The sequence below is a fragment of the Seriola lalandi genome, unplaced genomic scaffold (assembly GCF_002814215.2).
Source record: "Seriola lalandi dorsalis isolate HSWRI2012SDOR001 ecotype SW California unplaced genomic scaffold, Sedor1 jcf7180002054682, whole genome shotgun sequence".
NCBI lineage: Eukaryota > Metazoa > Chordata > Actinopteri > Carangiformes > Carangidae > Seriola > Seriola lalandi.
Genome location: NW_019525235.1, coordinates 965,844 through 989,977, shown reverse-complemented (window position 1 = coordinate 989,977; position 24,134 = coordinate 965,844). Strand labels below are relative to the sequence as shown.

The 24,134-nt window shown below is 38.1% G+C and overlaps 2 protein-coding genes across 2 annotated transcripts; both read left to right on the top strand.

Moving 5' to 3' along the window:
• The first annotated feature begins 106 nt into the window (after positions 1–106).
• pias1b (protein inhibitor of activated STAT, 1b) lies at positions 107–10,874 on the top strand. The gene is made up of 14 exons (XM_023422540.2): positions 107–153; positions 2,080–2,512; positions 2,780–2,864; positions 3,103–3,150; positions 4,089–4,179; positions 4,286–4,420; positions 4,544–4,649; positions 5,166–5,239; positions 5,459–5,619; positions 6,160–6,293; positions 6,378–6,555; positions 7,332–7,471; positions 7,891–7,928; positions 8,771–10,874. Exons 1-14 carry the CDS (start codon positions 130–132, stop codon positions 9,116–9,118), a joined length of 1,995 nt encoding a protein of 664 aa, XP_023278308.1. The 5' UTR covers positions 107–129; the 3' UTR covers positions 9,119–10,874.
• Positions 10,875–13,185: 2,311 nt separating this feature from the next.
• On the top strand, positions 13,186–17,834 carry morf4l1 (mortality factor 4 like 1). The gene is made up of 12 exons (XM_023422553.2): positions 13,186–13,317; positions 14,484–14,530; positions 14,625–14,692; positions 14,787–14,873; positions 14,991–15,068; positions 15,200–15,225; positions 15,434–15,525; positions 15,755–15,856; positions 15,964–16,052; positions 16,147–16,319; positions 17,161–17,245; positions 17,334–17,834. The coding sequence occupies exons 1-12, from the start codon at positions 13,278–13,280 to the stop codon at positions 17,416–17,418; spliced, it is 972 nt and encodes a 323-aa protein (XP_023278321.1). The 5' UTR covers positions 13,186–13,277; the 3' UTR covers positions 17,419–17,834.
• The last annotated feature ends 6,300 nt before the right edge of the window (positions 17,835–24,134 follow it).

The window sequence follows — 24,134 nt, the reverse complement described above, 5'->3', positions numbered from 1 at the left end:
TCCAGTAGTTGTATTTGTGTGTGCTCCGGCAGCGCCCCCTGTTGTCTACTCCCGAGAAGCGACAGACTATTTTGAATCGGCTCTGTCCCTTGGGGATGGCTTTTGCGCCTGCGCAGCCAGTAAAACAAGATGGCGGAGAGTGCGGAACTGAAGGTAAAGCGAACCCCTACATTAGCTTGACAAATAGACGTTTCACACAGCGAGATTTGAATTTCAAATCATAGCATCATTGTTACTTGACAGTAGAGACCCGAGGTGTGTTGCTATCAAAGCATATAATAACAAAAAAGCACAGTGGAGTAGGCCAGACAGACTGTTAGCTGACTGGCTAGCTCGTTAGCATTAGCTTTGTTATTGTTGCCGACGCTGCGTTAGGCTGTCCCTGCTGAGCGGCTCACCTGCAGATAAGGCCACATATCTCTTAGGAAAGGACGAATGCCACAGTCATGTCAGTGTTTTGAACCCAGCGGCACTGTAGTGTTAACTACCCGACCGTATCAGTAGTTCACCGGGCGGACCGCAGTGTGTGTTAAAAACGGGCTCTGTCTATTCCCTGGATAGCAAGCGCAGTTTAGCTTCCATCAACGTTAGCGTTATTTCTGACCAGCTATGATGTTAATCCTTGATATATAGTGACTGTCCACAGCCTGTGTAAGTGTAACATTGGCCCATGTTGGTGCTAAATGTTCAAAGACATTGCTTAATGTAAAATTAAGTATCTAAGTCAGGTAACACTAGCATCATTCAGGTGCTGTTAGCTCGTTTATGTTGTCTCCTTCCACCTGCTATAGTTTTATTATTATTATTATTATTATTTTTATTAATAAATTATTTATTAGTAAACTTAAAAACCGCATAGTCGTGTAACATTTTCAGGGTTTATCGTCTCTCTTCTTAAACGAATATTTGCACTGCTGACATTCCTCCTTTACTGTTAGCTGTATTATTAAAATACAGTAAACACATGAGTGTTGCAAAGTTTAAAAATGCATTCAACATACACTGAACTCATCTATTAATTATATCTAAATGCACTACTTGTATCTGGTGGTATGCAGCCAGATTTTAAGCGTCATCGGGATGTTTACATTCAGTGCTTAGTAATTCGTATCGTACCTTGATTGATAATCAGAGTAGTTTGACATTACATTTGCAATATTGGCCTCGTGATTGCAGGTTGTTTTTTTTAATACTAACCCTAAGTGTTTCACTTGTGTTTTGCCACATTGCACGCAATTTTTTACAATGGGGGACAAGACATTATTATTATATATGGGGTGGGCATGAAGATGTGATTACTGTTGTAATATAATATTAAATTTTCATTGCCTCCGTGTCACAGAGGTGTCATTCCACTGCTGTGGTAATTTATAAGGCATATGGTGTTGCTTAATTTGACTGCATCTTACAGAGTGTATGATGTTTGTTATTGTTGTTATGAATAGAAAAACACTGTCTTAGATTGTATTTTGTTGTAAGATGTTTTTTTTTCATTTTGAGAACCTCATACAACAAAAAACAAGATCCTCTTATAGTATAATGCATTAAAATAGAATCACACACTACTTTAACAAAAATTGCCAAAGCTGAATTATAATTTCCCTGACACTGTGTCAAGAAAAAGTGTGTTGTAGTGGATATCATTATTTTGTACAGATTCTCATGTGAATATGTCCACCCTTGTATTTTCACTTAAAGCATGTGGTGGGGCTTTATAAATTAAGGCTTTGAAAAACTAGATTGAGTATAAGAAATGAGTGGTCTGTGCTTTTAGCCAACGGGCTATCTCTGAGTGGCTGCGTTTGTTAAATATGCTGTATGATGAAGTTCATAATGTTGGTCTTTTATTGGAACAGTAGTGGGACAAAGGTCAAAGAAACTGTCGTAATCTTCCTGCTTCAAGCATACGTCAAAAATAAAAATGTAAGGATTTTAATGATTTACAAAAAAAAAAAAAAAAAAGAATCAGACAAGCTTTAATAATAATGCCTTAAATGATGAAAAATGAGAAAAGACATCTTTCTTGGGTGTTTTCCGGGGTGTAATAGACCATTTTTCCCACTCTTCATCTTTCACCAGCAAATGGTAATGAGCCTTCGAGTTTCGGAGCTCCAGGTGTTGTTGGGGTATGCAGGGCGGAATAAGCACGGACGCAAACATGAACTTTTGACCAAAGCTCTCCACCTACTCAAGGCTGGTTGCAGTCCTGCAGTGCAGATGAAGATCAAAGAGCTCTACAGACGGCGCTTCCCAACCAAGATGGTTTCACCAGTGGACCTAGCTCTGCCAGGTGTTCATTCTGCTTCCAGCCTGCCCGCTGGCCTTGCCCAGCTGGGATTTGACAGCCACGGTTCCCCGTCGCCTTTGCTGCCTGTTTCTTTACTTGGGCCTAAGCATGAGCTGAGTCTGCCTCACCTCCCCTCTGGCCTGCACCCTGTACACCCTGATGTCAAGCTCCAGAGACTGCCATTCTATGATGTGCTGGATGAGCTCATTAAGCCAACCAGCCTGGGTGAGTCCACTTGCTCAGCTCTGTGTCTAGTAATAAAACGTTTTCCTCCTGTTTTGTTGTTACAATACAGTGGCCAATGGGAATCTAAATTAATCTAAATCTAAGGTCATTATATGCTTACTGATAGAACATTGTGACCACAGGAATCCGAACAATGACTTGTGAAAAGCATGCTCAGTAAAAGTTCAATATGAGATGACATAAGTGACTAGTGATTTAGGTTTACTCTCTGAATGTCATGTTCTGTTTCTGATTTCTTTTTCGTAGCCTCAGACAACAGTCAGCGGTTCCAGGAGGCATGTTTTGCCTTCGCATTAACACCACAGCAAGTTCAACAGATCAGCAGCTCCATGTAAGTGAGAAAGTTCTCTGCTGCAAACTGTTTTCACCTGTCAAAGGAGATGAGAGGGATCAAGAAATAATATAGTGAAAACATTGTAACTCCCCAACCCTTTTACAATTTACTGTTTACATAATTTATAAAGCAGGTCTTATGTGACACAGTAAGCAATCAAGTGCTGAGTATTAATTAAATAGTGTGTTTAGCTGTTCTGACCACTCATTGATTGACTTCTCTTTTTATTCTTTAGGGACATATCTGGGAACAAATGTGACTTTACTGTTCAAGTCCAGTTAAGGTATGTCTAATGAACTTGGTTTTCTTCTGAGCATAAACTTTATACTGTAATCAAGATATATATTTGCTGTTAAGTGAATAGTGGGTTGGTATTTAGCCCCGCAACCAGAAATAGTTCACTTATAGTTATTTTCATTTCATTCTTTCTTTAGTCTTAAAACGTATCTGCACAATGTAGAAATGTTGCTGTGGTCTAGTCTGACTTTCACATTAAGACTTTAGAAGTTAAAACTTTAACCTGAGTTTCAGCTTTATCTTAAGTCATTCATTAGATTACACTTACAGGTGATGATAAATGACACAACTAGGAATCAAGACAATTTACCATGAGAACAGGTTTTGAGCTGTGGACTAAGAGATGCAGGGGCTCTTGTTTCCTGGATGCACATGCTCCAAGTTTTAATTCACATTGAAATTGAGCAATTAAAAAAAAAAAAACAATACAAAGAAAACAAAATATGTTTGAATGTCGTGGACACATTATCAAACTGGACAATAAAGTCAAAACACAATATTATTATTCAAAGCAGTGGTGGGATTTTCACCAATATGCTTAAGAATTTGTGGTTCATTTGCAGGAATATAGTTTTCTGATAGCGAGTGTAACTAGGTCCATTACCTCAGGTAAAACCTTACATTGAACAAGACACATTTTGTTGGCATTATTTTTACTTGAGAAAGAATACCTAATGCCCTAAAAAACTGACGTTTTTCTAAGTTGCAGAATTAAATATTCACTGTTTGGATGAATGCCATCCATTAAGAAGTGCTCTCCTATATCATAGATGGAGATGGCTGTACTTGACACAACTGAAATGGTAAAATAAGCAAGCAAGCCAACCTTTTTGTGAAAGTGGCAACAGAAACAAATTACTTTTGACATTAGTCCCTCAACATTTTAACTTATCACTTTATGTAATCTATTTTCTTCATTTTCAGATTTTGTTTATCAGAGACAAGCTGTCCCCAGGAGGATCATTTCCCCCCTAATCTGTGTGTGAAGGTCAACAGCAAACCCTGTAATCTCCCGGTGAGTCCAGACAGTCAGTTGTTAATCTGTCTTGTCAAATTTTGAGTGTATCCCACCACCAGTTACTGACAATCAAAGTCACTGATGTTTGATGTTTTGTCTGCAGGGATATCTTCCTCCTACCAAAAATGGAGTTGAACCAAAAAGGCCCAGTCGTCCCATTAACATAACGTCTCTTGTACGACTGTCCACCACAGTCCCCAACACAATTGTGGTGTCATGGACTTCAGAAATTGGGAGGGTAAGAATATCCAAATCAATCAACGTTGGCAAAGTTTCATGAAATAGATTTAATAGCACGAACAAAGGCTATTGGTCACCTCAGCGTGACCTTTTTGCTCACTGTTTTTATCTCTTTTGTCAGAGTTTTTCCATGGCTGTTTATTTGGTAAGACAGCAGTCATCTGCAGTGTTGTTGCAAAGACTACGGGCCAAAGGAATTAGGAACCCTGACCACTCAAGAGCCCTGAGTAAGTCACTACTTGATTTAGTAGTAAAAACATGGAACTTTGCTTTTCCAGGTAGTAGTGGGAAATGGAAAAGATCTCATAGATTAACTTCATATAATATCATATAATAACTCTTTTTATGGCCTGTTTCATCACAGCAAATTGGAAGTTTCCAGGAATTCAACTTAGGAACTATAAAGGGAACTAAGTTCTGCAAAGGTCTTCAGTTCCTTAAATATTCCAGGAAAACTTCTTTTGAAAAGTTTTTTTTGTTTTACTGTAGATTCTTTACCGACATATAGAGGTTATATTTTCCTCTGTGATATTTTTGTATTGTTAATTATATGTGGAGCTGTTCAGTAAATCCGAGTGTGAAGTTTCTATTTACATCAATTGTATGCTGTGTTTATCAATCAAGGATTAGTTCTGAGGTAGTTTGAGGGCTTATTAAATTAGTCAACATATTGCACACTTTTTTAAATTTAACAGTCTTTATTCTTGTATTTAACGTTTGTGTTTTGCTGCTTTTTCTCACAGTCAAAGAGAAACTGACCGCTGATCCAGAGAGTGAGATCGCCACCACCAGTCTACGAGTCTCTCTCCTTTGTCCTGTAAATACGATTCTCCACTATACTGCTCAACAAAAAAAGACTGTGTTATTGTAGTTCATTGCCAAGAACTGTATATATGTTATTGTACAGGGGAAAAAAAGAGGTTATACGGTGGTGGGGGACAGTGCAGCTACTTTATCCTGCAATATTTTCAGTGGTATTTTATGCAGTATGAGAAGTGACATGTATCTTGTGTGTCCTTTGTGTTTTGTTTTATAGCTGGGGAAGATGAGGCTGACAATCCCTTGCAGAGCGATGACATGCTCGCACCTTCAGTGCTTTGATGCTACACTTTATATCCAAATGAATGAGAAGAAGCCGACCTGGGTGTGTCCAGTCTGTGACAAGAAGGCACCATACGAGCACCTCATTATTGATGGGTGAGCACAACACTGCTTTATCTTTACTGTACGGTTCCACCTTGATGGTTTGTCTTCAGCCTGTAAGGTATGAAGCAAACTGCAAATATTTGTATTGTTTAATTTTAAGCTGAAATCTGTAATTAGTGTATTGCTTGTTGTATCCATCTGTGTGGTGGAGTGTGGTCTGAGCCTAATGTCAGACCGACAATGAAAAAACACAACCCCCTCATTAGTTTCTTTGAGCCCTCTGTGCTGGCACAGCGGGGGTGCTGACCAGAGGGTTCCAGCAAATACACATAGGATCATCAGGCTAAAAAGTTGAACCTTGTTCATATTCCTGGTTGATAACATTTTAAGAGGATAATTGCAGTTAGTCTGGCAACTGAAGCAATACCCCCCCCCCCCACCAACAGAGCCCCTCAGATTTTTAACACAGTGCTGTTTCTGGTCTGACTGCCCAGTCAGAAACTGCAGCTTTAAAATGTTACAAGTGGTGACGAACTAAATTCTGTTTTCGCAGTTGCTAAATTGTATTGAAATGTCATGCTGTTTTCACAGGTTGTTCATGGAAATCTTGAATAGCTGTTCTGACTGTGATGAAATCCAGTTCAAAGAAGATGGAACCTGGGCGCCTATGAGATCAAAGAAAGAGGTGCAGGAGGTGTCTGCTTCATACAATGGTGTAGACAGCGGTATGTAGCACGCCTTTCACATTCTTCAAGTGGTCTCTTGATTGTGATCAGTGTGCAGAGTGTAACTTCACCGTTTGTTTTTAGATTCGTCTCGGACAGAAACGCATGAGCAGAAACGAGGATCGTCTAATGACAACAACAAGAAGGTTGATGTGATTGACCTGACACTGGATAGCTCTTCAGAGGAAGAACTAGATGATGAGCCGCCTCCTAAAAGGGCCTGTCCCTCACTGTCACCTGTCTCTCCACCTCCAAGCAAGGGGTGAGTCTCCAAACCACAAAAAGGAAGTAGAGTGCGATCTTATACATAGAAAGATAGTCCCGTCGTCACCTTGTGAAATTGCTAATACCCGATATGATTGCAGGTGGTAACATTACCATATGAGTGAGAGAGGAAGAGAGTTTTGCCTCAGTGATGACAGTAGGGTGACAAATACATGTATTTTTAAAATCGGTAGGGTGAGGCACGTAAAAAGAGCTGTCTTACAGCTCTTTCTCTCTCTCTCTTTCTCTCTCTCTCTTTCTCTCTCTCTCTGTGTGTCTCTCTCTCTGTCTGTGTGTCTCTCTCTCTCTCTCTCTCTCTCTCTCTCTCTGTCTGTCTGTGTGTGTGTGTCTCTCTCTACGTCCCTGTTGGAACTGAAACAAAACGTCTATTTACAGCGACAAAAAGCTAGCAGGCTAAGAAACTGAGCTAAGTGACGTGCTATTATACGTGTCTATTGATCTCCTCCACTCTGTTTAATAACAGCACAGCAACTAAATAGAACAAACAGCACTTCAGTGACAGTCAGTTGGTATGTGTGTGGGTGCATGTTGGTGAAACTATGGAAGGGCAAATTAAATTTATATTAATTTAATGCAACTATTAACAATAATAATAAGTTGATACATTAATGGGAAAACAAACCAAATATCGTCTTGACATTGGCACTGATGATTGTCGATCGCTAAGGTCATCGTCACAACCCTAACAGGAAGTGAGATTAGCTGTGTCGTGTTACTTTTGTCTCTAACCTGATGTGCGTTGTTTCCTCTCAGAGTACTGAACCTACACAGCCAGGCCTCACCTGTGACCAGAGCTCCCAGTATGCCCCCAATGGAGACCAGCTACATTCCTCCTCCTCCACCTCTTATCCAGGACTACCGCCACTATTATCACACAGCTAGTGACCTGCCAGGTAGACCTGTCACCTGCCTTAAAACATGAGTCTGTCTTGATATAATCATCACATGGTCATATTATGTTGAAAAAGTTATTAATCACAGTAATCATTCATTCTGTCCATTCTGGCTGCGAGGCACCTCTCTTGGTGCAATTACTCTGTAAGAAAAATACAAAAATACATTCCTAATATGAAAGCAGTCTGAATTCGCTGAATCACAATTCACGGCCAGTATAGACGAGGAGGGAATGATCATTTTAATCGTTCACTCACTGGACATAAAACATGCAAGTTGTGTATTAAGACAGACTTGATAAACAAATGCATTTTGAACACAGATGTTTGTTGCTTATTCAATTAATTTGTAACTGCAGTCTGATTAATGTATATCCTGAATGAAGTAAATTGACTGAGTCTTCTTCCTTCTCTTCCAGATCTAAATTTCTTCTCCTTCCTCCAAGGCGACAATCAGGTACAGTTTGTCAGACACCTGGGGCAGGATTCAGTGTCTTACCTAAAGTTCCTAGCAAATAGTTTCCTCTGTAGAGTGATTCACAGAGCTTCTTAGAGCATGTTTACATTAGATTTCAGTACAAATATTTTAGATATTTTGTGTCACAGATTTTGTAAGTGACCTTGTCAAGCAGATTGTGTCTGGCATCACACACCATCTGTATATGGATACTGTGATATATTATTTTCCAACAAACCAAACCTTCCCATTTTATGGGATAAATCTACACACAGCACCAATATATTTAGCTTTATTTATGCATTTGTTGCTGTAGGTGATTGATATTTAATTGCTATTGGTATTTAAAGTACACTTAATGAACCGTCACACAAAGAGGGACATGGGGTTGCAGGGTAGCTCACCTGGTAAACAACATACCATGTATCAAGGATGAGTCCTTGCTGCTCTCTCTCTCTCTCTCCACTGACTGTCAAAAAAAGGCAAAAATAACAACGTGTGGTCAGAAGAACACACTTTTTGTTTAATGAATAATTCTGACAGACGACTGAAATACTCTGAAGTTTAGTATCTCTGACTTCTCACAGACATGAGAGCAACTTTTAGAGCTAAAATTATTTATTTCTGTGAACAACTCCCTAACCAAAAACATGAGAGTTTGAAAGTAAGGGATCCCTTTACCTTTAAAAATTTTTTTCTCCTAATTCAGCCACTTGGGGGCTACTTTTAGCCCTTAAATGTTTTGTGTATGCAGCCCCTGAAACAGAGTGTCGGAGTCGCAGTGTCAGTGAACAACATAAGCTTGGTTGTTGAGTAACAGTCACTGTCCTCTGTTCTGTTAGCATTACAACATGGTGATGGCTGCCGCAGCAGCTGCATCTGCGTCGGCCTCAGAGGACCACGACGTGCTCCTCAATCGTTTCCTGCCCTACGGCTCTTCTCAGATGTTACGGGAGCAGCCGGGCACCCCTGGGAGCAGCACACTGGCAGCCACCAACGGAGGCAGCAACAGTGGCAGCACCAGTAGTTTGGTGTCTTCGAGCAGTCTGCGGGACCGCGACAAAGACAGAGAGCGGGACAGAGACAGGGACAGCCACACCATCTCAGGATTGTCAAGGTCCTCAGTGGAAGCTGCAGCGGCGGCAGCGGCCATTTATGGCTCCATATCTGACGTTATCTCTCTTGACTAGATCCACACAGAACTGAAAGACAAGGGAGACCTGGAGAACAGGAGTTCTTTGTAAATAAGGAAGAGGAAGATGAAAGAATACAGTCCTATGTACAGAGAGGAAAATCTATTTTCAATTTTACTTATCATATGTATATAAACTTAGGACGCTTCTTGTCCGGTGAGTTACTTCAGTTGATATTTTTCTGTGAATACTGAAGACTTTTTCACACCTCTTCATGTGGTCCTTTGATTATATTGTACCTTTTGTACCTGGTTTTTACAGTTTTGTTTCGATATTCCATGTCAATGGCATTATTTCAGTATGTTACGTGCACAGAACCCAATGAGTTGACACCTTATGGAACATGATATTTAGAATATAAAGAAAATGGGCATTGTTATAGATGTACAAAAGGCAAGTCACAGCAAAACAGGAAAATGTGTAACACTTTCTTTATTTTCTAAATGGAATCATTTCTGTCAAAAATGTTTTGACAGCAGAAAGATCTGGCCGTTTTTGCCATCACTGTAGATTTTTCTGTGAGAAATTCATGCTGTGGTCATATTATTTTTAAGGAATTATTTATGATGTAAGTTATGTTGGATGTATGCTGTTTTTTAAAGAAGCATTCCCTATGCCTCTAGGAATTGTTGCCACTAGAATTGCAAAAGCAAACGCTACATCCCTCTGTTGTCAACTCTGCACTCTTTTCCTCCTCCTTTCAGTCAAATCAAGTCAAAATATAAACATTTTCGGTACAGTCAGAGTTCAGACTGTACACAAAATAATACAAATTGGGAGAAAGTCAGTATTTTAAGATCAGACATTTTCATTGTGAATGAATGGCACTAGTCCAGCAAGCAGCGTTCCTCTTGTCATGTGACCCAATTGGACCTTTATACACAACTAAGATTTGCAAAATGTTGTGTACTTTCTTTTAAAGAACATGTTTTGTTTTGCATATTACACTTAAAAATATGCAACTACAGTGAAAGCTACAGTGAAGTGGCCAGTTGACATCAACACATTTCTGCTCCACTTTGAAGACGAGGCTAGTTTTTGGTCCACTTGAAGTATTTATTTAATTGAAAGGCTTAAAAAGTGTTCAGTGAGTGCAAGTGGTTTAATGACATTTCATGATATCTTTATGTTGATATGATTTTAGCACTTGCATTTTTACATAAAGGTTGTGTGGAGCAGTGACGCGTTCACAGTTGCAGTAAAAACGTCAAGAGTAGTTTTCAGCTTTGCATGTCTCTGCGAATTACCTGAAAGCTCACCTGTTTCAGTGCTATGCTGGTCCTTAGTAAGTCCACAGGATGCATAGCCCTTTTTTTTTTGTTGTTTAGTGTATTTACAACAGCCTTTAAGATATCTGTGATAGCTTAGTCTCTGAGTGTATCACAACATGCATTTTGGCCCAGAAGTTAAAACCATTGAAGTTGTTATAGACGCCTCCCCTCCCTTTATTTTTCTTGACTTGTGCTTACAATTAGGATTATTTATTATCATATATATTTCCAGCATTTGTTTGATTCGTGGATTCGCATTGCTGTCATTGTATGTGATATTTCTTTTGTAATTATATAATTAATGCTATTTAAAGATTTCATTGTTGCTTGACATGCATTGTAACATTTTTTTGTTTCTCTGTCCGTTTTACTATCAGATGATGTCAATAACTCAATAGAGGCTTTGATCATTTTGAACCGCTACAAGGTCTACTGTGCTGTTTGATATTTGTAAGAATTAAACAGATATTAAGAAAGTGCAACTTTGTAGTTGGTCTAAGGACAGTCCTGAGTCAGCTGCATGTGTTCCTCTGTTACAGTATGCCGTAAGATTTCTTTTTAATTCAGTTGGTTGTTTGACAGAAATCAGTATCATGAAGAAAAAAGTTGCATCAGTGCATCCTTTTTTTAAACAAACAAACCATTTTAAACAGCTCAAAACTTTGACTCTGAAAATGAAATGTATTGACTGCTATTATTCCAAGACCTAATTCTGCTCTCCTGGCTGCTGGCCACATGTGGACACCCGATTCTGACATGGTGGCTCAACAGGTGTTGGATTCAGACTTGAGATTGTTTGATTTGGGCGTCCTTAACTGAAGTGTAGACAGGGGCCTCTATGTGAAGCGAATTGCATCTGGTGAGTGTCCCAAATCAATGATTTCAGAAAATGTTTGTTGTATTTCAGTTTAACTCTGGTTAGATTACCACAGTAAAGGCTATTCAGGGCAAAATCAAAAAGGTGCTTTACATGTCCTTTCTCCAGAAGATAGATAAGTAAATAGTCAATTAATTAATCAATTCATTTATTTGTTTTGTCTAAAATATGGAGATTAACTGAATTTTTAAATCTGAGGGGCTTTAAGCAGGAGTTCCTGCTGCTGCTCTGTATGTGAAAACACAGGAACGGAATAGCGAAGAGTACACTTTTGAAAGCTTTTTTCCAAATTAATTTTGTGATTTCATTTTAAAGTTAAATTATTCATTTATAATTATGGACATAATGCTGTAAAATCATTCATTGGCAAATTTAATAATCTTTTTATTATTTGACTTTGCTTTCAATTGCACGTTTAATTTCAGTTTATAGTGAATGTATTTAGTTTATTAATTTATCCTAATTAAATGCTATAAAAAATAATTTTCCATGACACACTCCTGGCCCCATAACAGACTGCCTTAGATCTTAACTGCAGCACACATCAGCAGGAAAGGCACAGGTTTAAGTAATGGTGTTACTGATGGCTCAGTTCCATTTAGGTTTATCGGTGAACATGCAAGCATTATTAATATTATTAGTTACACTTTTTTTTTACATGTATCATGTAACAATCTCAAAAGGTGTATAGACAGTTGTATATTTGGAGGAAACTTTATTGTCTTTTGCCATTATGTGAAACACCGTGCTGGATTTGCAGATTAGGTCTGATGATCGCGCTGCATGGGCAGAAGTTAAAGTTATTTTAGATGCCTAGGTAAGCCCGAATCTGTAAACATTTGTATACAGAGAATATGGTGCTCCTACATGAAGTGGTAAGCAGATTAATAAGTGGTTCCATGCAGGGGTGCACTTCTGTTTGTTTACATACCAGAATGCACTTATGAGGCATACATTTCTAATTTTCTAAGGTTATGTAACCACTGTTCCTTTTATTTACATTAGTCAACTATAACTGACCACACGCTCAAATGTTATACTAACTTTATGAATAATTCATAATCATCATGTTGCAACACAAAAAAAACCACGTTATATTATATCCATATTGTCTGAATATCTTGTTATGTATATGTATTTGAATAAAAAAACTAAATTTGACAGGTTTCTTTCACAACACTAGTCTTTTGCAAAGTAAAATTACATTTTTTTTATGTGTAAATGGAAATCATTACATTGTATGTAATAACAATAGCAATAATCAGTACTTAAGCTTTAGCTTTTATTTATTAATTTGTAAAGATAATTCTTCTGTTTTTTTGTTTTGTTTGTGCCTTAGTGATGCACAGATCCTCAAGCACTTAAAAATGAATATGAATTTAAACCAGATCATGCAAACTGGGAATATTGTACATTCTGAAGAGGATGAAATTTGAGTACACTAATAAATTACTCTCAATATTGATATCTTTTGTTTTTGGCAATAAAACTAAAGGGACAAAGCATTTATGCAATGCATGGGGGTTATTTATTTTATAAGAGACCACACACCAGAGGTATGTGAGGCACTTTTTGCAGTGGAGACTTACAATGCAATCCCTTTCCTTGGACCAACATGTGAGAAGATAGAATTTGCAGAAAAAGATTCATTGAAAAAAACATTACCTTAATTAAAACACAAACACGTGTCAAAACCAGTTTTAAGGTTTCATTCTTTAGCCAGGAAATTACTTCTGTAAAACAGACCACTGCCTAAAACTATAACTGAGAATTTGAGCACATATTGTAAAGTAGAAACATAAAATTAAGTTGACTTTATTGTTTTATTATTTTATTTTATCATTTTCATGTCTCACGTTATTCGGTCTCATACGTATCTCGACATGCATCTTTGGTCGCGGCATTAATGCGTCATCGCGTTGGTCATGACGTTTTTAGAGAGCGGCGCCGTTTCAGACTGGAATGGGAGCTGGCGATTTTTCCCATATTTTGATAGTTTAATCCTTGAATGGCGCCGAAACAGGACCCGAAGCCCAAATTTCAAGAAGGTAACGAGCTGCCTGTTTCTATTCTGAGAGATCTGTGGTGTCAGTCAGGGCCGTGGCCGTTGGAAATCTTAGCTAGCTCTTCATCGAAACAGACACTGGCGCCGTCGAGCAGCTAGCACTGTTAGCTTTCATTGTCACACAAAACACGTCTTCATTGACTTTAGTCACCACTTTAGTTCCTTATTAAGTATTTACCTTTACAACACAATGTAACGCTAACAGTAGTCCCGTAGTTGCACAGTCTATGGTTTGAATTCCAGCAATGCTGTTGGCAGTTTGCTGGGAGCAGCAGCTTCATTCATGCAATGCCCGGTCCTCACTGACTCACCGCCTTATGGTCTTTGTCAGCCGTACAGAACTGGGCTCTCATTAATGCACCGCTTTCTGCTGCTCGCTCTAAAATATGCTGAGTGTACTGTGCACTGTTAGAAATTCAGTGTTCTTTGTGTGGCCAATCAACTTTTCTCAAGTAAAAAAGTAAATTATGGACACATTATTACAGCAACTAATTGAGGTACATGTCATATATTTACTCTTAATCACTGAGTTAATTAATTATATAAAACAGAATAGGACCTTTCATGTTACTAGAGCCAAAGTACACGGTACACAGTATACCAGACTCTTTAATGTTTTAATATGAATAACGAAAATAAATATGGCTGTCCAAATTGAAGCTTAACTGGGTGAATTAACTGAGGATTTTGTCTCATTTACATAATTGTAAATTGAATATCTTTGGGTTTTAAAGACAGAATCATTAGATTAAGATCTATAAGTATTGCACAGATTAAATAATAATGAAACTAATCAAAAAGGCCTACCCTTCATGCATCAAGTTGAGTGTTCTATTAAACTGTAATTCTAATCAGATTAAGTTTTTTTTAGTATGATCTTAGTCTCCATATGAGTGACAGTCATTAGAAATCTTGATGTAATTATTGTTCTCAGCCACCCGAAAGAGATTGGTGTCAGTTACTGATGTTCGAGATGTTTGAAGATTTTAAATTTAAGGTGTACTAATTGTTTCTGTCCAGTCTACCCTAAGCCTAGTCATGAACTCTCAGCGTGTGTGTGTGTGCAAGTAGTTTAGTTGGCTTCACAATTTCATTTTGTTGTACTTGGACTGCACTCATGCTGATTTTATTGACCACCACTCTGTTCAGGTGAAAGAGTGCTGTGTTTTCATGGGCCATTGCTCTACGAAGCTAAGGTAGGCTGCCAGAGTTAACCTGTCTCTCTGATCTTGTGATCCTCCTCTATGTCTCTATCATTTTTTTGACAGTGAATCCTGTCTCTCTTTGCAGTGTGTTAAGATAAACATCAAGGACAAACAAATCAAATATTTTATTCATTACAGTGGGTGGAATAAGAAGTAAGTTCTTTGTTCAGATAAATCAAGACTATAAGATTTGAACAGGAAAGATTTCACAAGTGCTTGATTTCTTTCTTGGTGTCTTCTCTTTCAGCTGGGACGAATGGGTTCCTGAAAGCAGAGTGCTTAAGTATGTGGACAGTAATCTGCAGAAACAGAAAGAGCTTCAGAGGGCAAATCAGTGAGTCCATTCTCTCTTTTTTATGTTAGTTTTTACTAACTTTACTGTGTACACATGCCGCTTAATATGAATGATGTATTCTTACGTGATAGAATTTGTTTTATTCTCTTCATTTAGAGACCATTATGTAGAAGGAAGAATGAGGGGTGCTGCGCCGAATAAGAAGATACCTGCTGCATCGCAGAAAAATGATGTGTGAGTGCAAGTCATTTGTTATTGTATCTGACACCTGCTGTAGTGTCGCCTGTAAACAGTTTTAGAGGTGTTATACCTGTTTAATTTTTTTGATTAGTTTAACACCTGTCATTTGTTTTCCTTCCTTGTAGGAAAACCAAAAAGAACAAACAGAAGAGTAAGTATAAAACATCCTCTGAAAACTCTCCGAAATATCATTAAGCAGGTTTTGTGCACAATTGTGTTGCCATCTTCTTTACAATAGAAATAATTAAGAGAATAGAAGCATCGCTAGAGTCATAGCAGGCTGTCACAATAATGTCACAGTGATTGTTTTATTACTTTTACGAATGAGATACCAGCTAGGCGTGTTTCTGTCTGTGCAGCTCCTGGAGCAGGAGAAGGAACGAGTTCAGGGGGAGACCCAACTCACCCTCCACGAAAGAAGAGGGCACGTGTTGACCCAACAGTTGAAAGTGTAAGTTCTTGTATCTATTAATTTGCTTTTAGTAATTATTTTTCTGGTTGGTCGTTTCTTGAATTTGCCAGTTAATGTCAAGTAATGCTGAGCCGCATTGAAAGTAACTGAGTAAGATGTTTAATCTGTAGTTGCAGCTGTGTGGTGGAAAAACTCATTCATGAAATGTTTCTAGGGTAAAAAGTTTCCTCTCATGGTTTACTTCTTAAATCTCATCCTGTCTGCTCAGGAGGAGACCTTCATAAATCGAGTGGAGGTGAAAGTAAAAATCCCTGAGGAGTTGAAACCATGGCTTGTGGATGACTGGGACCTGATTACACGGCAAAAACAGGTTCGTAACAAGTGACATGGAAATTGAACTTAAACCGTTCTCATAGCATTTTGCTCATTAGTATTGTCACTTCATGTTTGTTTTGTCTTTTTGTGTTTTTTCTTCAGCTTTTCCACCTACCTGCCAAAAAGAACGTTGACGCAGTCCTCGAAGATTATGCAAACTACAAGAAATCAAGAGGAAACTCTGACAGCAAGTAAAAACACACATTGTTACTTGTCATTTTCTCACACTATCACACGGCCAATCCAGAACATGACATGCTTGCTTATCCATTTAAAAACTCTCAGGGAGTTTGCTGTGAACGAGGTGGTTGCTGGTATACGGGAATATTTCAACGTCATGTTGGGGACACAACTTCTCTACAAATTTGAGAGGCCGCAGTACGCAGACATCCTGGCCAACCACCCAGATACATCGATGTCTCAGATTTACGGCGCTCCTCATCTACTCAGACTCTTTGGTACAAACACTTACACAACATCCCACTGTTGCAATATCTATTATAGAGATGAGCAGCTTTGATTTCACTTGCTAGAGCTCTGTAATGCCATTACATAGTTAAAAAAGTCAAATTTCCTAGATTTTTATCAAAAAATTTGTTTATATTGTGTGTTTATGTAAAAAAAAAAAAAAAATAGGTTGGCGGATATATAATTGTTGTATTTTTAAATTCTGAAATATCAATATTGTTATCAGAGTCTAAAATCAGTCAGGTTATAATAGTAAGAAGAAATGGAAACCAAAATGTATTTCCTCATCCACAAGAAAAGATGAAACATGCTTGTGTCTATGCTTTAAAAAACATTTACTTAACTCTGAAATTTAGTTTCTGTGTTCACATAAAATGCCAGATCTGCAAACAGACCTCTGCCTCTTTAAACATGGGGTACATACTGTATCTGTCTTTTAACCCATGTTCTTGAGTTCTGACTTTAAATCCTTTAAAGAAGAATCTTGATTATATTTGGAAATGTATTTCTGGCTTAAAACTGAAAATCTGTGAACTGGTGTGCAATTCAAGCCAACATTTTACTTCCTAACCTGCTTTTCTTTTCCATAAAAAAAAATTAAGAACTGCACATAGTTCCGAGATAAAAGTGCAGCCTGCTGCAGCTGCTTTTATTTTCATTTTGTAAAGATCAATATTCATCTTTTCTGCCACTATGACCTGTATTTGCTGCTTTATCTGCTTGAATTGGGCCAGTTAAGTGGAAATATTGAAGTGCTTGTAGAGGTATTATACATGAAGACAAGGTTAGTGGTTGTGTGGTGTGTAATCTGTCTTTGTTTGGTTTTGAAAGTGAGAATCGGAGCCATGCTGGCGTACACTCCGCTAGATGAGAAGAGCCTTGCACTGCTGCTCAGTTATCTACAAGACTTCCTCAAGTGAGTATTCAAGACCTGACAAAGCTGTTAGTAAAACGTGTATTCATTCCTCTGCAGCAGAAATGAGTAAAATGTTGCTCCATTTCAGGTATCTTGTAAAGAACTCTGCGTCGCTGTTCAATGCCAGTGACTATGAAGTTGCCCCTCCAGAGTACCACCGCAAGGCAGTTTAAGGTTTTTTTTTATTTTAGGAGCCTTTGTTTGTTGAAGTTTGGAGGTGACATTTTTACCTGTCGAGAGGATGGGATTTCACAAAAAGCCTTTGGAGAACGGATTGTGCGAGATCTGTTGCTTTTTATTAAGGAAGAACCAGAGCACGATGTCACACTAATCCCTGGACAAATTTAATTTTCTTTCATGTGGAAAGCTGCTGAGTACGCTCTTCCTGTATTGGTATGTTTTTCAGTACCACCTTTAAGTTTCTATGATACTTGTTTTGTCCGATATTTTCCAAGATCTCTTGAAAAGGAATTTCATCATGATTTTTTTTGTTTTGTTTTGTTTTTTGTTTCCTGTTTTGGTTTCAGATGCTGGCTAAATTTGTCTTGTAGGCTGTCATCATTTTCTAATAAAAATATCTCATTCTCTAGTTATTGGGCTGTCTTTATTTTGAAGATACTTGGGTCAAGTTGCAATTTATTGTCTTTCTCTTAATCTACAGGGATATTAAATAGCTTGCCACAGTAGGTTGTCCTAACTTGAGCATATTGGAATTTTCTTGGCTTGAATTCTCAAATCTCTCATTAATGAAAGTGGACACATAAATGCACCAGCCAGATGTTTCAGAGAGGAGCCATGTTTGGATAGAACCTTGAGAAATATTATCAGGGGTAAATTATTTAAATAGTCACGCCAAAACTGTGCACGCATTAATTAAGGCAGCAAATACTCAGTGGTAATTTAATATTACTCAAAAGATAACTGATATCAATTTGAACTAAATGTTGCTGCTTTTGCAACAATTCTAGATTAAATATTAAAAATAAGGATAACAAAAAAACAGAACTCAAGTTCAAAACACCAATGACTCAATCATTAGTTAATTGTGGATCAAATGTTAAAATGCAGCAGTATTTCAATAATTGCTCATGAAATATTTAAAACCCAATTAAAATCTGATGAAGATTGAATGGACATTAAAAATTCATTCAGTCTTAAAATGTCAAAATGCAAACTGTAACGAAAGCCAATTAAATCGACAGATGTGTACAGATAGTAATAGTTGAATAAAAGTATGTCATTAATAAATGAATAAGTATCATTCATTCATTGATTTTGCATATCTGATTTTCCTCATCTCTAACCTAGGCTCTTATTGATATATAATCAGGGAGTCACTACTGTTACTATGTTCTGTTCCACAAGAGCTGAGGAATAAAACTGATCACAATATAAGGTAACAAGTTCAAATTCTGTAAAAATGTAGAAAAATATGCATTACCAGTCAGAACCAAAAAAATAATAATAATTAAAGAAAAACACTTGAATTCCCCCTATTTAGTATTTAAATATGTAATAATTGGTTTCCAAAACACTTATAAGCAGATATACAGTGGGAGCTCATTATAAGTGTTAATGTATTTCTTAAGAAGTGTAACACCTCCTGTGAACACACAGAAGTGGAGACTGTCTTATAAACATGATGAATGGCAACATAGTTAAACACATTTACAGCAATATAAAATATGTTTTCATAGAAGAAATAGTAATTGCTGACAAGAACTGTGCATTATTAAACAATTAAAAAGTCCTTATATCTATGACTATGACTTATAGTATTTCGCAGTTTGTTCTGCAGAGGAAAACATCCCTGGTTCCTGCCCCCCACATCATGTAGCCCGGGGTTTTACAATCCTGACAAGTTTTAAAACAAGGAAAGAGATTGCTTTGGTCTGAAGCTGTGAGGTAACCACGCCCCTTCATTTGAATATAGTGGATGGTAATAAAAAGGGCTGGGAAAGAAAAGTCTCTGGAAATAAATAAAAAGGTAATTTTATTGTTGTATTTAGTTAATTATTTATTTATGTATACATTTATCCATTTATTTGTATAGCTATTTATTTATTCATTGACTCACTTATATATTTATATTGACATTTAATTTTGTATTTCTACATTTATTCCATAATTTATTTATTTCAAGATCTATCTATCTATCTATCTATCTATCTATCTATCTATCTATCTATCTATCTATCTATCTATCTATCTTATAAATGTGGGGAGAATGGTTTCACAGGAGTGACTCTGCTCAAGGCCAATAATTACTCCACTATATCTTTGCATAGCAGAAAATAATAGTTTTCTGCTCTATTATTGTTTAAATGTCGTTTACAGAACCTTTTAATTTAAAGGTTGATTACCACTTCACGCTAAGTACAAGTGCAAGCTTGTCAAGCTGTCCTTGACTCAGCTTCTGCCGATCTGGGAACAGTTTTGACATTGCAGCATTCTACGCATGTGCAGACGTGTGGAAACTAAACTTGTACAAGAGGCAGCAGTACCGAGTAAATAAGCAATTTACACAAATGTATCATCTCTGTGCAAGATGTGCAGTAATTTTGAGAAGTTTGAGACAGAATATATTTACACAAGTAGCGCAGCTCCATTCACGAATAGCTTGATAGCTTGTACGCAGGTAGCTAGGTGTGCGCAGCGGGCCAATATATATATAGATAGATAGATAGAGAGAGAGAGAGAGAGAGAGAGAGAGAGAGAGAGAGTTAGCTAGTTAGTGGTTAGCAGTGTAGCTGTGAACTAACCATGTGATGTATGTGTACTTTAGGCTGTGCGTCAGTAAGTAATTGTTACATCTCCTCAAGACACAAGTTCCCGCGTTTTTCTCCTGCGCTTCCCAACTACAGTGGCTGCTCGGCTCTGTTTACCTCTCTGTGGAAGTCAGGCTCTCCACTGTCTCAGGTATGTGAGGTATGCAACTCTGGCTGTCTGAATCCTATTTCATGAGACTGGGAATGCTCAGTCATGGCGTCGATATTTTTTGTATTATATAAAAAACACGCTATGGACATAAAAACTTGATTTTCATCAGAGGTCTTTAAGTTCATTAATACTTCAATAATTAGCCTACTTTTATATTATCTGCGGCACTGTTATTCTTGTTGTTTCTGTGTATTTTAAAGGTTGTCCATTCGTGTCATCTCACCTCAGTGATATCTCCTGTTGTACCTGGGACAGTTGTGAGTGGAACAGGTGCAGCAGGAGAGCGGAAAACACTGATGAGAGAGTGAAGTTGTGTGTGTTACTGTGTCACCATGTTGGTGCTGCTTAAAGATAATTTTTTTAAAGAGAAACTGTGGCCTGCTTAGCGATGCCAAGTGCTCAGAATGATTGGAAACATTTTTCCAAACTTGTTTCCAGTTTTCTTTTTTTCCCCTGTCATTGCCAGGTGCTGCTCGGATCAATGACTGTAAACCAAACATACAAAGTGACTGATCAAGAATGAGTCGTTAAGTTAATGTAGTCACTAGATGTTAATGTTCACGTAGACACTAGATGGCGGAGTCACAGTCACTTTACTTATTGAATATGTGGCCTGCGCTATTTGATGTGATGCCACTGCTCCTTTTCCTTGAACCCTAAAGAAATTGTTGTAGTTTCTTCTGACACTAGTGCAGGTGCAGTGTTGTGCCTCCACTGAAAAACACTGAGGGAAACCCTGCACAGGTCTAATCAGTCAAGTGAAAACACCTGTGGTTTTAAGCATTAACATATCATTTCAAATCTTTAATAGTTACTTCTTGCTATCCTGTCCTCGGCTAGTTTATCCACTTCATAGTTCTGCTGGATTTAATAGGTATTTGATTAATTATCTAGATTATTTGCTCATGTCCCCTGTCTGTCTGGTTTGTTTAGTTAACCTGAAGTTTGAGTAGCATCATAATGCAGACTCGCCTGCTTTATTTCAGCTAATTGTGGCTTAGTGGCTGCAGCCAAGATTCCATCTGTAAAAAAAAACAACATTTACTGTAACTTATGACTTACTTAGTTTGAGTTGGACATGTGGTCGTAATTTAAACATTTACAAGGCACAATCTTGGGCCTGTGCTTTCTGCCTCAAAGCTTTTATTACTCCATTTAAAAATAATTTCAAGCAAATTGGTGAATGTGATCAGTCTCTGGGGTTACATAGACACCTGTGAACTTTTTTTTTAAAATATTGGCTGAAATGATTTTCCTGCTCTGATGATTTGAACAAGGTGGACTGAGTGCCAGCGGTGGAATAACATCCCTGTGATGGAAAGCATGTGGTGCAGTATTTTGTTGAGGAAAGAAACGTAATAGGCTATTGAAACCAGGCCAGAGCACCTTCCTCCTCTCACCTCTCTGCACTACAGTGTGTTCAGCAGAATCCCCTCCAGCTGGCATCTTTTCCTCTGTTGTGGCTTACTTGACATGAAAAAGAGAAGCTAAATATTAGTTTCAGACTGATTTGTGGTTTCATCTGTGTCAGCTGCTCACAGTTGTTATGGCAAGTACAATTCAGCCTGTTTCAAGAAGAATGTCTTTAATCCAATTTCCCCCTGCCTTAACCAGGACCATATGTGTTTTCACTGGAGTGTGCTCTCAGATCACAGCGCCCTGATAGCTTTTAACAGCCCATCAGAAAGACTGACACACACAGCACATCTCTGCAGATTCGTTCGGGGAGTCACCTCAGTGCCTTTCTTGGCTGCATTTACTGCTGCAATTGACACTTTACACTCAGCGTTATAGGACAGGTCAACTGGAGGCCTTCCTGTGGTGCGATGGCTTTCATGTGACCCTGGTGACATGGAGACTTAGTGCTGTCATTACCCCGTAGACGAGAGAGACATATACATGATACAGCACCGGCTAATGATACTGGCTCAAGTTGGAGTGATGGTTTCAGCAGGTTTTTATCCCCTCGTGTCTGTACTGGTCCGCCAACCAGCAGACACACTTCAAACGGGTCTGTAGGAACCACTTGGACCAGGCCTCAGAAATGTCCTGAGTTCATTGCCCTTTAGGGATGATTATACAGGATTTAACAGAATATTTTAGCCTCTATATGTGGTTCTGTTTTATATATTAGAGCAAATACGCTTTGCTCTCTTATGTGTGTCAGTGGTGGAAAATACATTCAGCTCAGTCAAGTACAATTTTAAGGTACTTTATTTGAGTTTTGCAATTTTTCTCCACTACATTTCAGAGGAGAATAGTGTACTGCACTGCAGCTGTAGTTACTTTTTAGGTACCTCCTCCACCACTGAAAATAAAATGCTTGATCTGGTGTAGTACTGTGTGAGAGCCATCAGATGGCAGGATTGCACAGAACAGCTGTAAAACCGCACACAGTCCCAACAGTTACAAATTTCAGTAATGTGGTTCAGTGATATTTCTGTGAGGTGCTGGGAAGTTTACAGTGTTGTCACTGACACTGTTGGCTCCTTAGGTTTTTTCCGGAGTCATTTTTCTTCTAACAGAAGCACATGAGAGACAGTCACTCCAAGGAAAGATTAAGTTCCTGTAGAGATGTAATGCCAATAAAAAGATTGTCATCTAATCCTTCTTGGTCTTCCAGCTTCTTTCAGACTCTAAACTCAATTCAAACTCCTGCAGGGACTGCTGAGAACCCCCCTCCTATTAGACAACAAATGTTATCAGTTTAACTGACTGATGAAAGCCATTTGTGCTCTATATGACTCCTCCAGAGTGTATCCATCTGCTTTGGGCTCTCTGAGGTGAAAAACCGTCAGTGTTTAATGTGGTTGTGAATGTTTCCCCAGACTAGGAGTTAGTGGTAGACTAATTACACAGTGGGCACGCAGCCTCAGTAGCACACTGCTGCCAAGAGCCTTGTGTGACTGTATGTCATTAGTATTGGAAAAGTGCATTTGCCACAAAGGGCTGCGGTCACTCTGAGCCATTAAAACATGAAAGAACATACCCCGCTCTTCTGGAGAAGGAATTTGCAAGACATAAACAGCCTGTAAAATGGAAAACTACATCTGTGTCCATTTGTTTTCCTGAAAGGCAGCCAGATTTGGTAATTCTTACTGAAATTCTTTCCAATAACACAGAGCAGTCCAAATAAAGGGGAAGGACTGTTTGATCCATCTGTTTTCAATGCGGCGTAGTAGTGGTTTTGTGCACAGGATCCCAACTCAGTGGGAGACTTAAGAAATTGTGGAGGCTTTGGAGCATGCTGGAGCCTTTACTCAATTTACACTCTGGGTTTATCATGTGTGTGATGAGTCCCTTCGCAGCTGAAATACGACCCACCCCAGTACAAAGTTCATTTACAATTTCGATGCTCCTTTATACTTCTATTCCACTACATTGTAGGAGCAATTTAACCCGACAGATGTAGTTATTTGTTACTTTGCAGGTTAAGACTTCGATAACATAAATAACATAAATTATAATGTGCTATTTTCAATTAAGCTACCTTACAAGATATGACTTGTACTTCTCCTAATACGTAAACTACATGTTCCTGATATTACTTCTGTTCTTCTACCTAAGTAATATTCAGAATCCAAGACTTTTACTGGTAACAAAACATTTTTTTCACTGCGGTGTTATGACTTTTCTCCTTTTATTCTGACAAATATGTAATTGAGGATAATCTGGGCCAAAGTTCATGGGGGCTTTTTCTTTGTCTTATTGGTTGTATGATCTGACAAAGGAATTAATTAGTAAAACATAGGTCTTTTGTGTGGATTAGTAACTCCTGTAACATTTAACAAGTCCATTAATAAGAACGTTTTGACAATGTGAAATAGACAGAAGTTCAGTCTGTTTTTACATTCCTCATTACTGGGATTCAAATTCAAGAAATTGTGGAGAATTCAGAGCAAGATGAGGCCTTCACTCAGTTTTCATATTTAGTTTCTAGCTGTTTGAT